Raw genomic sequence first — 15,116 nt, forward strand, 5'->3', positions numbered from 1 at the left:
ATCAATGGAAACGTATGCATTCCAAAAATAAGGACAACCAACACAACACCAAACTTCTACCTACAGTACTAAATAGCCAATTACCCCCGGGGTGAACCTCCATTACTTTGGCCAGATCACACTGACATCTCCAGCATTAGCCTCATACTGGGGGTTTATTGATCGGGTGACCTTTGAACCCTGGGCAGAGTCATTACTGCAGAGTCACGCGGGGCCTGACATCGCCTCTGCCAGACAGGAACATTCTACAGTCGGATAATTACTGGGATGGACCGTTTCCAAGAGCAAACATTATTAGATGTGGGATAGCGGGGACGAGGTGGACAGTGTGTTCTCAGAGCTCTTAAACGGACAGCAGGTGCAGGAAGACTCATCATTAATTTGTTTTCTATTTTTCTTGTCACTGCTTATAACCAGAGCTAGATTTACAGAACTAATTCTTGTTGTTCTTGATTAGGGAATTTAAGATTGAAAACAGGAGTTAATGGTTACCTGTGGACCAATCACGTGGAAGGTCTCCTCTGCATGTATACAAGTGATCTCCAGTGGCTCAGTCCCTGATACATGGCACAGTAACCGACACGTCTACAAAGACAAAAAGAAGAAAATGTACAAGCTCATGTCAACCTTTATACAGTAAAAATATCACGTCATGTTATATTATGTTATGAAGGTTGAAGCGCAGTTGAATAGTGTCCATGTTACAAACACCAAAAAGGATTTATAAAGGTTTGTGGGTCGTGTTGAACTGTTTACCTCGACTAGCTGCTCTTTCTGCTCAGTGAGAGTGCGGGAGTACTCAGCCACTGCCTCCAGGTTTCCTTCAGCACCTGCTGCTTTCAGAGCTCTCAGAGGCAACTGCTCACCATGAACCTTGAGGAGGTCTGAGGCCCGGCTCACTGATTCCTTATGGAGCTGAAAGGGAACAGCGAGGGTAAAAGAGACGGCTTATTGTCTTGCAGTGTAGTAAAGGTATGTTGCATCAGAAAGGCTTGATAATGAGTAAGCAAGGGAACATAGAATATTATATATGAAACAAGGAAGACAGTCTGTGAGAGGCAGTTCTTCAGTAAGAGCGTTTCTGTATTGAGGCAGACAGTAGCTCACCTCACGTCTGAGATCACTGACACCCTGGCACGTCTTCAGAATGGCCACCTCCATATTCTCTGGGGGCTGTTTGGCATGAGCAGACTGCTGCTTGTGACAGAAGATGAGAGAAGAAATAATAATATTAACTCAATGAGGGTTATGGTACAAGGGCACTGGTGTTTGAAACACAGAAATAAGTAGGTTATGTGCATGAGAATCATAAAAAAACATAAATTCAAATAGGTCTAGGGCAGGCTCTCCAAACCAAAGCAGCTTCCATTTGCCCTAATCTATGCACTTTTAATACGATTCAAAATTCCAAACACTACACACAACAATTTCCTTGTGTCCTTGAGAAAGACAGTTAACTCACTTCGCCTATGAGCAAATGTCTTTGTGTCATGTGTGACTGGCATTAGCACTGTGAAAGTGCAAAGTCAAAAGCATCATTAGTGTATTTTTATCAGGACTAAATGCAAACTCAGTGCTTCTTTTTTCATAAAATCCCCAAGTAACCTGGTGAGAATTGAATGTTTACACTTTCCAACTGCAGCAGAATGGCTTGTGTTATGTAAGCCAATCAATTATAAAAAGCGAGGAGACTCTGCTCAATAGCACAGAAAAAAATGACAGCTATTCACAGAGTCCACAAGTCATTTCTGTACTGCACATTATTGTAAAAGCATTGTCTGGTTTTCTAGTACAGCAGTCATAGCTACAACAACTCATTCTCGGACTTCTGATGCTAGCATATGTGTTTGTGAATATTCCTAGAGGTGTATGTGCATCTGCTCATATGTCGACTTGTGCCAACGCACCGCCTCGATCCAGCACTGCAGCAGCTGCTGGGCCTCCTGCCGCGCCAGCTGGCACAAGCCGAGGATGGCCTGCCGCTGCTCGTGGCTAGTGTAAGGGGAGTCGGTGAAGTCCTCAGTGCGCTCCACCAGGACATCCAACTGACTGCCCATGTCCTGTGGTGACCAGGAGTACAGGTTCTCCCTCAGGCACTCCACACTCGACTGGACACGGGTTACAAAGGAACCAGTTATAAGAATGAAACTCAAAACTGTGTTAATTTTGGCTTAGAATAAAGTGTTAACCCGGTCTGTGCCAATACAAAACACAACACTGCATTTGGAATAAATACAAATCAACAATCATGTTTTCTCAGAAGACAATTCATGTAGGGACAGGGCACTGGACTCATGAGCATCATATAGATTGGTGCTCATTATGGCAGTGTCCTGTTAACACCAATGAAGAACATACTTTTATTCAGATTTGTTTTCCCCAGATTTACTTTTGTATGGTCACTTGCATTTACTTAAGATGGTAATTAGGACAGGGATGATTCATGCCACATCATCAGGCCAAATTGACAGAGGTGATTTGTTTTGAATAAAAAAACAACAACCTGAAAACTCCATCTCAACCACCCATGGACAAATCCACAAAAGAACACTGGGTGATCAATAAGTACAAAATCATCGTAATGCACTCTCTGGCAGTACCTTGAAATCTCTGATCCCGTTGTAGATGCTCATGGGCAGGACCTTGCTGTCTCCACAGCTGCGGGCTTCAGTAACGATCTCAATGACTTGCTCCAGGGCACAGCGCATTCGGTGAAAAACGGCATCCTTGTTGATCCGAGCGGACTCACAGTCCGGGTGCCTCAGGCAGGTCTTTGAAAGAAAATTCACATAAAATGTCAAAGCGCGTGGCCTCTGTTTGCTTTCAACTTCTGTCCTTTTGATGTATTTCTGCTATAATTTCTTGCTAAATATTTCCGATTTTCTGGTTATAATAAAATGCTATGCTCACTGCAATCCTTCAGAGCCTTGAATATGACTTGATAAGACTTGCAATGTGTTGTAGCTCTAGCTCTGTGTTGATTGTTTACCTTTGAGGCAGTGAGGAGCATCATGGTGCATTTTTCCAACACGGCTCGAGCAGCAGCCATCCGTGCTTTCTTCTTCTCATCCTTTAGGTCCTACAACATTAACACACACAAGAGAAGCAAAGCATGCTTCTTTACTACAGAGAACTAATAGAGAAAGAGCAATGCAGTAATTTCATCTTATTAATGACATTTTGGGAATAGCACGACCATCATCTTCCTCTTAACAAATATAAAAATAGATTTAGATTATCTACATAATAGGAGCAGGCAGCTGAACCTACTCCAGTCCCAGCATTTTCGCATGATTCACAAAGACAGCCTGATTATCTGCCATTATTTTAGTGGCTTACACCGATGAAGCAGATAGGATTTCTGAGGGGCCGTGTGTAGACGAGAGCGAGTTATGACAAAAAGATGAGAAATAAAATGGGTGGGAAAATGCAAAGCGGGAGCATTAGCCGTTGCGTTGAGTAGCGTTGGAGGGCGATATGACGTGTGTGTCAAAACAACGACCCTGATGAAACTCCCTCCCTGCTGGAGATATCGCAGCCCCTGCACTTTACATCCGCTTCTGTAGGCAAAGCTCTTTAGCTGCACCGTGCACACATCAAACGAGAATTAGGGCTTTCTGACAGTACAAAGTTGGAAACCCATAGATGGGAAGAGTAAAGCAAGGAGAGGAAGTTTGGCCTAAATACCAGTACGTTTAAAGTAGTGCTTCTCAAGCTTTCCCACCGACTTCCACCTAAAAATAATTTGGATGTTTTAGTTTCTTTTCTCGCCATGCATACTTAACAATTAAATCTCCCACTTCCTGCTACAACATCATTGTCATCTCCTTTGATTGTTCAATTATATCTACATAAAATCGACAGTGAAAATACTGAACAAATGAAAACCAGTTTATAACAAAACCGTTTTAACCACAGGCACCTCTTATGCGACTCAAGAGTAGCAGAGTAACGCATCATAAACACCAAACCGCACAATGCACCCGAGACTAATCGGGATCCGCTGCTTTTAATTCGACTCACGTTCTGCCTGTCTCCGGTCAGATGGGCAAACTCTACCATCTCGTTTCCAAACTGGCTGAAAATCTGAACAAACTCCTGGAAGGTGCTGACTCTCTCCAGATGGTCCAGAGTTACCAGAACCTAAGAGGAGACAAAGAGCGAGGAAAAACATTAATAGTTAAACTGAACATGTGCCATAGAGTCTTGCAAACCGAAATTCTAAACACTGAAATTAATGTCTGGGTTAGAAAAAAAGGTATGTCTTCAGTGCTAATTAATCCATTGCAACAAGGCTTAACTATGTGTATTATATTTTCATTGTAAACCGAACGCAGGCTGAGAGGTAATTGTGTTGTGTCATTAATGGAGGGCACTAGACTGTCGACTGCCGACCCAAACGAGGATAACCAGCTTCTGTTTCTAACTTGATCCATCTCTCTGTGTCTGGCTAAAGGCACATCCAGGTGCACTGGGAAAGCACGGTCTTCATCCTGCTCCCTCTGCAGCATTGTGCCTCTAAGTGATGGTTAAATGCACTGCTTTGCTTTAATTACCTCAAGAGTAGCTTACTCCCTCAGAGTGCTTGTGCTTATCTACCAGAAAAACAGGACTTGAAAGAGTGTGCTTTTTTGTGAATATTGCTATGGCAGAAGCACAGAATAAAACTATTATGTCGTCATTGGAGCAGCACAATTTTGGAAAAGTTGCAGTTTACAAATCAAGATTACATTTAGTTAGAGGGCACAGTTTTAAACATTTCAGGGGGATCACAATTTAAAGGTCAGAAAAAAAGTTGATATTTCTGTGTATTTGACCTTTTAGTGACTGTATGAATGGTCAGCATGGCGCCTTTACTTTTGATCACGGAGGCCTCGACAATACAAAGGAAATTGTAATGCTTAATAATCAAACTCTGATTAATTGTGCAGCCCTACTCTTAACTGTGAAAAGTATTCCTGATGTGATGTGTTTTCAGAAAGTATAGTGTTCAGGGCCAGGGGTTATTCAGTATAGGGTAATTCTTGAAATGAAGGCCAGTCCATGTGGGGGAAAAAAGTCCAGTGGTGACTGTACTGTATATTTTAGACATTACTTCACCTTATTGCGCGACGTGATGATCTGTTTGATGACTATGCGATCAGCCAGGACCAGCACCTTAGTGACGGAGGAGAGCAGTAGACGAGCAGCTTTGACCATGGCTGCCCTGTCACTGAACACAGTCACACGCCCATCGCTTGGGGTTGGGGCGACTGACCCCACATCTGTCAACTGGGCTATGGCATCGCCTGTAATGACACACATCACAACATCCATGGAGACAGTTTTTAAAGCAGAACTAAGTAACTCATGCCCCTAGAGGCCATAAGCACCATTGCAGGTGTCGTTGCGGTTTTTGACTCATTAATTGTCCATGAGAGTAAATACTACGCTGACAGAAAAGACAAAGGGAGAGAGGGATATTGTACATCCAATAACACAATGGAGATCTTTTTTTTTCACTCAAACTTGGATGTTATACTGTTTAACTGGCGCTAGCCCGCAGTTAGCTTTGCTCGTTAGCCTGTTAGCTTCTTCTTCGTGATTCTATTAGTGTGTATTGCGCCTCAGACCATCATCCATTAACACTTGTATTACCCCCAGAGGGACTACGTAAAGGATTTATTAAGTCTAACAAGTTACTTAGTTCTTCTTTAATGCTTTCTCTGGAGTTTCTCCACACAAAAACAAACCTGAATACCGCCTTACGAAGGAGTTTAGGAAGTTATTCAGTAGCGCCAATCCAATGAGGAGTGGAGAGATGAAGAATGAAGGCAACCTAATGGTGGCTAATGCAAGCAGTCGGCAGTTTCTGGATATACACGGGCACAACCACGTTATGCTGTGAAATCTTAATCACATTTGCTGTACCTGTTCCAGAGAGCTGTCTTGTCTCTGGTAAATCAATGACCAACAGTCTATTTACGTTACATGTCGTAGCTTCCCCCTCGACTCGCTTTGGCCCAGGAGAGAAGACTGTTCTACAATTCTGGCCCCAGGTGCCAACAGGTATGTCCAGGAAAAGGCCTACTAAGTGTAATGTCTTGGTCAGGCTTTATCTTTATCTATTGTGTAATTGTGTTTATCTATTGTCTGCAAAGTAAAATTATGAATAAAAAGTTGCAAAAGTTGTTCACAACAAAATAGCAGGGTAAAAGATCAATCAAATGCTAACAACATTTGGACAAGCTAAATGGACGACATATCCCATCTGGCCTAGGAGTGCTCGGGGTTCTCCCAGGAACCGGAGACATGTCAGTGAGCACAAAAGGCTGCAGGGTGCTCAGCTTTGTGTCTGCTGCCACGGAAATCTGCAGCCAGATACAAGGCAGAAAATAGAAGATGCATCGCGGCTAATTGCTCATTTCTGAAATCTCCTCAAAGCACATTCTAAACTCATTATGACTCATCTTTTTTCTTACAATCTGTCACCTTGGAAAAACAGTTTGCCCAGACCGGAAAGGATAGAAAACAACAAACAAACACTAGTATTACAGACGTGCCAGCTGGACAACCCAAATATGCATCTCTTTGGAGACACAGTGAAAGGAAAGTCTGGCCATCACTTGGTTTTACTGTCGTGTGCTTTATTGAGTTTTTTGTATATCTTACCACTGACATTTAACATGTTGCAACTCATGTGTAGGGAAACAGGGAAAAGCACCTTATTCCTAATTTATGAGCATGCAGCTCACCTTCTGCTGGCACACAGACAAAGAAAGCAGTTAAAGTAAAGCTAAAAATAACACTTTTTTCACAAAACCTTTTTTTCAGTTTGAGCACTGAAATGATCTGAAGCATCTTTAACTCTAGAGAAAGAGATGGACTGAATATGTAGGATTACTCAAACTTGCAAGAATGAAGAGGACATCATTATAAAATTGTTTACTTTAGAGCTCAGAAGTAAAAGTAATTCCTTTCACTGTGTCACTCCAGTGCCTCTATCCTCGATTACCTAAAGACATCGGCAGGAACAAGCCGGGTCTTCAGGTCTTTATTGCGTTATGTAGCCTGCTACTTTATTAGGTTTGGCTGGACCTTTAGGCTACATTAACTGATTGTAACTGACAGGACAGACAGCCTTTCAACGTCTGTGACACAAAACGGTTCAAACATATCATAATTTATTTCCTCAACATCCAGGTTACTATCTCGATGGAAAGTGGAAGCTTACTGTGATTTAAATTCGATTGATTATAAAATATCCACAGTGAGTATTACATCACAGTTGTAGCAGTCTGAGTAGAAATTATAACAAAAAAAAACATGGGTCCAAACAGTTATCCAGTTTTAAGTTCAGTTAAGAGTTAAGAGTTACGTGAACATGCGGATAACCCTTTGAGCCTAAACGAAACAGACAAAGACAGAGATCTAACACAGATTGGCTGTACCGAGCTGCCTCATTGGATCTCCTGTGCTCTGCTGATGGGCAGCATCTAATTAAACCCCTGCCTTTATTTCATTATAGCGCACAAGTTTAAGGCCCACGTCATTAAACTCTGCAGCTGCGTATTAAGAGAATTGGCCCTTTCACATAATAAATGCAAATGTGAACTGCTGTACTGCACACAACATGTACAATAGGCCAAGATGAATGATGGGGGAGGTCAGAGGCTCTATTGGCGCAGATGTGTGCAGCCGCGCTTCTGTCAGTCTACCTAAAGGGGCAGCTGTGGGTACATACATAGCTTACCACAGTGTGTGTTTGGAGTGGATGTAAAGTGCTTTGTGAAAGGAGCCGAACAAATAATAAAGGCCATCCCTCCTTCCTACTTTGTGCTGTGCTGTTCTATGGCAATAAAAACACTTCTGATTCTGACGTTTAATAGAATTGAAGCAAAGGAAACAAGAAATTCCTTAATTGCAGTAAAATATATAACACCTAAATTGCTGCCATGAATTATTTTTTCATCCAGAAAAAAATGTGCTTTTTAGGGAAGAGTATAGTTACATAATTTAAATTTAAAACAACAGTTCTTGTGATCTCCCCACAAAAGAAGATTTTTTTCTTCTTTTGTGGGGAATAGTTGTACTTTGTCAGGAGGGCTGTGAAAGCAAACTGTTCAGACACCTCCCCGGGAAGAAATGTGAGAATAAATTAACTCAGTGGGCATCGCACATTCAAAACTGCCAGTGTATGCTTACACAAAAGTACACAATTACTCCTCATCTCTCACAGACACTTTTCTTTACACATTTCTTTACAGATCTCAGATGCTTAGGGATTAAACGCTTTGCTGCTCATGCTGGTTCCCTAAACATAAACCTATTATCACGGCGACGTGTCCAAATTCTTTGCCAATGTGAAATTGGTTCTCGTCTGCTTCACTGGAGTCTAAATGAGGCACTTGTCTAGCCTGATAAAATCTATGTCAGCAAAAATACGGCGGATTTATCTGAGCACAGCAAGAAAGTTTGGACAGTCGAGAAGGATACAGGGTCTTATCCCAAACAATGGGCTTTGTGATCATAAAAGAAAAATGTTGTTTTGTTTTCCCTCAGGTTTGAAGTTGATAGTCACACATGAGTGATATGAACCTTCGACATTGTTTTCGCAAAATGAAAAGTGAAAAGTCAACCTTTCAACATCGCCCTGTGCGCGGCACCGTCTGCCTGCTTACAGCTTGATAATTCAAACGTCCATCACTCACACAGTTCAGCTCAGGAGCCAGACAAGAGGCAACTGTGGAAACCAAGGGGAAACACTTGATACGCATTGTCTTCCATTTGTCATGAAAAGGGTAAATTCTACTATAAAATGAACGTATTCACAGATATCTAATAATTAAAATAAAACATAAGAAGACGAACCTGCTCACAGGCATAATCAATCAAGAAACAGTCTGCATAAGTAGGTAATATGGATTTGTATGAAGACATCTGGCATAAAACTTAAAACAATTTCCCACTTTGTTATCAATGTAAGCATCCTGGATTTATCTCAACAGACCACAGTGTCAGTGTCTTGTCAAGATGCTGTGTGTATGTTTTGTTCTTATGTTGCAGACATTGAGTGCGTATATATTTACACTAGTGATGGACGTATAAGCTGCATATTTACAGAGGTAATGAGGACATAGAACACAATACAAAGAACATTACATAAGAGAAGGAACAAGAAGAGAGGAGGAGGATTGTGCGCATCAGCAGTTGGCTGTATAATGGCAAAAACATAAAGACACAGAAAAGAAACAAGGCAGTGGTGAACAATAACAAGTTCAGTTTGTTATGTTTGAAAATAGTACATTATGTTGTAGACAGGCAAACTAGAGGTCGACCAAGTTTTTCTCAGGCCGATGCCGATTTTGGGGGATTTTCATTGGCTGATCCCAATATCCACGGCCGATATTTTTTTCAAATGTCTTGTCTATAATCCTGTGTATGATGCTTCTAAACTGTAAAATGTGTCAGTGTTGAACTGTGACAGCAGGGGGCGCTTTATTAGAGGAATTTATTCAAGACATTCCTTTTAGGGAGCTTGTTTTAAAGACAAAAATCAGCAGATCCCAAAACAAAAAAGCGGGAAGTCTCCATCTCTTACGGTTCTGAAAATCAAAAGTCTGCAACATAAACATATAAAATACAGTCCGAGGTGACTGATTTTCATTGCTATGTTTCGAGGATGCTTCGAGGAAGCCTTAAAGCTCTGACTTGGCCGATATATCGGTCGATCTCTAAGGCAAACGATGACAGAGTAAATTGAGGCTGGCACTAACATTGGAAAGATATTGGGCAAACGAGAGATACATGCGGTAGGGGGTGAACTTAATAAAAAGAGACTTTAATAAATTAATATGATTATATGATTATATATTGTCAATGACATAACTTTTAAGAGGTGGAGCTTATTTGCAACTCACCTCCAGGCGCGCACGGTCTGCTGCAAACTGAACCCCCCAACCCCCTCCCTATTGTTAATATGTCATAGTTCACACACATTGCTCTTTACAAGATACTGCAGGGTGAACCAGCACTTAAACCTTTCCTTCAATCCTAATAGCAGCAGAGCACTCTGGATGTCCGCTGGTGTAATTTTGCCTGACAGCCGCGCTGCACAGATAAATGGAAATTTGCTTAAATCTGATAACGCTGGGAAGCCTGGAGGTGCTACTCGCTCGCGCTTTATCAAAGTGTCACATTTGTCTTAACAAGTAACTGCTGATGAAGAGGCAATAACCTGAGCCTTATATTGAACGACCTAGAGCTCTTAAGGACACCCTCAAAAGGCCGGGAGGTAAAATCATGCTTCAAATAAAACGTTATCTCACATACAACCAAATTTCAAACAGCCTTACCAACAAAAGTATCATAGACTTAGAGCAGCAATTTGGTCACATTTAAAGTGCATCATTAGATTACCTGCTCGACGCGCCTCAAAGCAAGCCTGACTCATCTCATCTTTTAGTTCCTGGTTCTCAGCAGCAATGGCCTCCCCAACAGCCACAAACCGGCCCACTGCCACGCCCACTGCCTGGCCCACCCGGTGTATGGCTGCGAGGGTCCGCTCCGACTTCTTTGGCTTGTCTTTGTGGTTGATCAAAGTGGTAATCTGCAAAAAATAAAGACACAAAATACTCAAAAACAAAGGTTAAAACATAGTAACTAATGATCCGACTGTTTGGATACCAATAATTTGTATTGCCTAAAATAACAACAACAACAAAGACACAGTTAAGTTACACTCACACGCGTACTACTAAAAATATATATTTGTTAAAAATGGTAAATCTATTTACATGTTTTTAACCATTTCTGAACATATTTGTAGAGGTCTCAAACACAGGATTAGTTTAGGTAAAAATAATAAACAACAACAACAAAGAAAAACAAACAAACAAAAAAACAGTGGGACCAGGGGGACAACTACCCAAAAATAATTGAAAAAATTAATAGAGATTAAATAGTTAAGTTTTTGGTACCCCAAAACCTGAGCTTCTCTGCATTCCTCTCTCTTCTTTCACTCGCTGCTATGAGCACCAGATCCAGAGAACACTACAGGCTGCTAACTTTCTGTCGTGGCATCTGAGCTTATGTTTGCTGATGTATTTATTGTGAGCTGTCTGTTGAATGAACGGGGAGGCTTCACGCGCAAAGCAGCACAAATATTGTACAATTCCATTCAATCACAACAGCCTTAATATGAAGCTGAAAAAGTCCTCTATAATAAGATTATCTTGAGCCTGGGTCACTCTCTATATCAAAACAAAGCTTTTCCTCCTTTCATCTCAAAATATCTAACATTTTAAGCGATGACTTGTTTGTAAGAAAGTGTGTGCTGTGGGAACACAAAGCCTGAAAAGCCAGTGGAAGACAGACGCTTAGAAGACAATATTTCATAATTAAACGGATGTCTGCATATATTAGTGAGCTATTGAGTTATTGAGCACAGTCTATCACTGGGAACAAAGTCACTCTCCATCCAGTGGGATGACTTTACTGTAAGTATCAATTATGAATTATGAATAGCTAATTATTTATTGATCGCTTCCACCGTCTCCAGCTGTTTCCATTGTCGATGTGAGCCTGGATCTGTGTCTAACCACTTGGGTCAGAAAATAGTGGGTGGTGTTTTTAATTGGTCCAAAGCTGCAGGTGGTCCAAGACAGAGATAATTTACTGTAAATCCTTTATTGGTCACAGAAGGCTGGCTATGTTTTGATGGGGCCAACTGGTGCTCGGAAATGCAGCATCCAATAGTCTTTTACACAACTCATCTATGGGTGCTGCAGATGGCTATTCTCCTGCTCTGAGGAGTACATATAATTATAATAGTACATTGGCGCGATGGAGGACGGGAGGATTGCCGTGGGATGAAGATTTATTAGCTCAGAGGCCAACAACTCGAAATTGTCAGAGAATTGAGCAGAGTTCTTGTGTATATATATAAATGCTGACTATTTGGGACATCATAAGCACACAGGAGAGACACATGGTCAGCGCATCACCAGCCCTTCGAGCCGCACAAAGGCCCAGCCAGAAAGTGACACATGAGTATGTGTTCAAAAGGGTTCTTCCATATTACAAAACAGAAAATATAAAACAAGTCATGCAACACACAAACCAGGGAGACTCTTATCCAGTAACACTGTATAAACTAGGCTACATCTTTAATTTAACAAATGGCACACTGAGTCTGCAAACCGCCAGAGCTGCTTTGTGATGCTGAAGCCAGATTAAACTGTACTTCTTTCAGCTTAAGTTGCTTAAAGCGTCTGTGCTGATTGTAATGATTAGGGGAGTGCTTATAGAAACTATGGGATGCTGCATATTATCAATCAGAAGTAGCCAGACATGTTCAACCACACACAAGACTGAATAGATTTGTTTTTGGGTAGACAGTCCCATAACACCATTGTACTGTGTAATATAGTAAAAAGTAATAAAAATTCAATGGATTTTTGACAAAACTGTGAGAGGCAGAACAGATAATGACTGTAGGAGCCTGCTGTGTTGAGATATGCTTTGTCACTAATGTTTAAAAAAAAAAAAAGACAGGAGGTAATTACCAAAACTTCATAAATGTTTTTATATCGCTGACTTCATTTAAACATAATTGTTTCACAGTTTATTGATTTGCATTCTAATTTTCTTATCAACCATTTTTACACTGTAACAGCATGCTTAATTTAAATGGAAAAACCCAAGAGCGCAGAGAAAGCAGCAGAGGCGGCCACAGCCTGGGATTTCCTCTGTTAAGGCCCAGTAAGTGACCACATTCACCGAGCTGTGCAAACAGGAACAAGGCAGACCGGACAGGGCGTTCTGTAATATTGATTCAGTGCAGTCTTCAGACCCAGAGTCCTTTGTGTAGCGGCTGAAACTTCAGTTCATTGAAGAGTTGAGAATTGAAAAGTTTGAGAGCTGGGAATTCTATTTTCTGCTGAAGACTGAATGCTTGAACATATTCTCTTCAAATGTAAGTTTTAACGGCCAAACCATGACATCCTCCAGACAAATAAAATGTGCCATAGCCATTTGCACCCACAGAAGTTCAATGTGACACAGGGTTTTGAAGTTTTGAGGTGAAGAGTTTACCCCTCGCTGCAGTCACCTCATTAGGAGTTTCCTCTTTTTTTTTTTTTTTTTTTTTTTTTTTTTTTATCTTGCACTATAGCAGGCGGCTGTGCTCTGGTGCACCCCAGCTGAGCATGCATGCCAATGAGCTGCCAATGAAACACCGCGCCAAGCAGCATTCTCACACAATGATTGACACCATTCAACTGTTTTGCAAAAAGACACTTATTTTGATTTGAACTCGGGCCGACCAAACCGAAGACATGTAAAACTTTTATCACAATCAAGCACTTTTTTTTTTTTTAAATGAGTGACCTTCAAAATCTAACATGTGCAACAATTCAAAACCTAAACCCTACATTGAAAAAGCAGCTTGAAAATCTTGAAAAGCGCTATACAAATAAGCTTCCCTTCCATTCCATTGAACCAACTGCGTTTTCAGTTTTTACAACGAGCCTGTCATGTCTCACGTGGTCCAAGTACTTTCACTTGTTGACAGCCAGTCGATTCCTATCCAGGCAACATCCCCTCTCCCCTCACTCTGTCCATAATTAAGACAACAATTACACGGCCATAAAGCAAGAGGAAGAAGCAACAATACGGAGCTGTACCCTCCCGCTGGTAAAGCAGGAAACTTCCACTAACACCTCAAGGACGCAGCGACCCACTATAATTCAGACCAAACAAAAGCTGGAAACATTTGTGGCTGCCTCCCAAGGCTACTGACTGAAAAGCAAGGCGAGGAGAAAGTTTGCCATTTTCATTGTCATTCTTTGTTTTCCAAGGCTTGTTCAGGGATTATGCATGTTATATAAATACTCGGTTTGAGTATAAATAGCATACATTGTTGTGGATGAAAAATGCAGTCCACTTATTCAAACGTAGAATCAATTCAAAGGCCTCCAAACAATGGCGCTGAGATAAAAGTGAGTGTGAACAAGCTTGTCCTAGAGGCCTTTTTCAACATAACTTTGGGGGCTATTTATCACAATAATTGCTTGCGTGATACTTTTGCACTTTTACTCTTTTTTTTTTTTTTTTTACCAAATTCAAAACAGAGATTATCTTCTACCCTTTGCTGCAATGCTTCAGGGTACATTATCAGGAGCTTCTTTTAGTCAAACAATGGTAAAGAGACACAGTAGCAGCAGCAGCAGCAGGATCCGTTCATTTGTATATTCCACCGCCATAAATCATTATTACAATATTTTTGGTCCTTGTATTGGGCTGAAGTTTTTGAAGTTTGAGATGAGATTTCTGAATTAGTTTAAAAATCCACATTCAGTATTCAATATTTAATGCGTCCAGGAGCACTAACACTAAAATATGAAGAGCCTAAACACAAGAACTGCACACATTTCAGAACATGTTTGTGAAGGTCGACAGCTCGTTTTACGCATAAACAGAATGCAGAGACGGGACACTGTTGTTGCACAGTAAAATAGTTGAATAATTGCAGCCATTGTGATATGCTACCATTCAAACTGACAGTTCGATTCAAGTGTGCAGACCTATTGCCTGACCAGATTTGGACTTTTTCTTCGCACAGCTGCTCAACAAACCAATTAAAGTAGCAGCCGAGACACTTTTTATTTTCCTTTTTTTCCCCTATGTGGGAGGTTGAATCAGTGTTGGTTTAGTTCTGGTGATGGTTTTAAGAATGATTTTCTTACACTGATCATCGCACGTTTGCTAAAATAACAGCATTTGGTTTAGAAATAATTGGACTCAACCTTTGTACGAGGAGGGGAAGACGAATAGAGGCAACAAAAGAGATTTAACATCCAACGTCGCATGGAGTCCTGGCTGTGTTTATGTCTGATGAAACCGGGCTGTCAGCATGATTTTTGTCTTTGAGGATTTTTTCCCTTTCACCCTTGTTAATATAAAGAGAATATCCCCATGAGCCGTGTGAGGCTTGCCTTGAGAATACATAAACGAACAGCATACGGATCACTTTGTTAAAACAAGCAGCAGAAAAGGACACTTCCAGTTCTCATTATGTTCTATCATGTCCAGGCGCCGGTGCAAGAGTTCACTGCTTTCATCCTGTACCTAATTTT

At 41.1% G+C, this 15,116-nt stretch overlaps 1 protein-coding gene across 2 annotated transcripts in view; it reads right to left on the reverse strand.

Moving 5' to 3' along the window:
• ctnnal1 (catenin (cadherin-associated protein), alpha-like 1) overlaps positions 1 to 15,116 on the reverse strand; it is a 59,187-nt gene that overhangs the window by 8,103 nt on the left and 35,968 nt on the right. For both annotated transcript variants that reach the window (XM_079570679.1, XM_079570678.1), the window contains exons 2-10: positions 10,399 to 10,588; positions 5,101 to 5,288; positions 4,024 to 4,143; positions 2,990 to 3,079; positions 2,601 to 2,771; positions 1,908 to 2,108; positions 1,108 to 1,194; positions 757 to 915; positions 493 to 585 (exon numbers count right to left, since the gene is read on the reverse strand). In XM_079570679.1, coding sequence (XP_079426805.1) covers positions 493 to 585; positions 757 to 915; positions 1,108 to 1,194; positions 1,908 to 2,108; positions 2,601 to 2,771; positions 2,990 to 3,079; positions 4,024 to 4,143; positions 5,101 to 5,288; positions 10,399 to 10,588 — 1,299 coding nt within the window. The remainder of the gene's footprint in view (positions 1 to 492; positions 586 to 756; positions 916 to 1,107; positions 1,195 to 1,907; positions 2,109 to 2,600; positions 2,772 to 2,989; positions 3,080 to 4,023; positions 4,144 to 5,100; positions 5,289 to 10,398; positions 10,589 to 15,116) is intronic.

Source organism: Gobius niger, assembly GCF_951799975.1.
Source record: "Gobius niger genome assembly, chromosome: 14".
NCBI classification, from domain to species: Eukaryota; Metazoa; Chordata; class Actinopteri; order Gobiiformes; family Gobiidae; genus Gobius; species Gobius niger.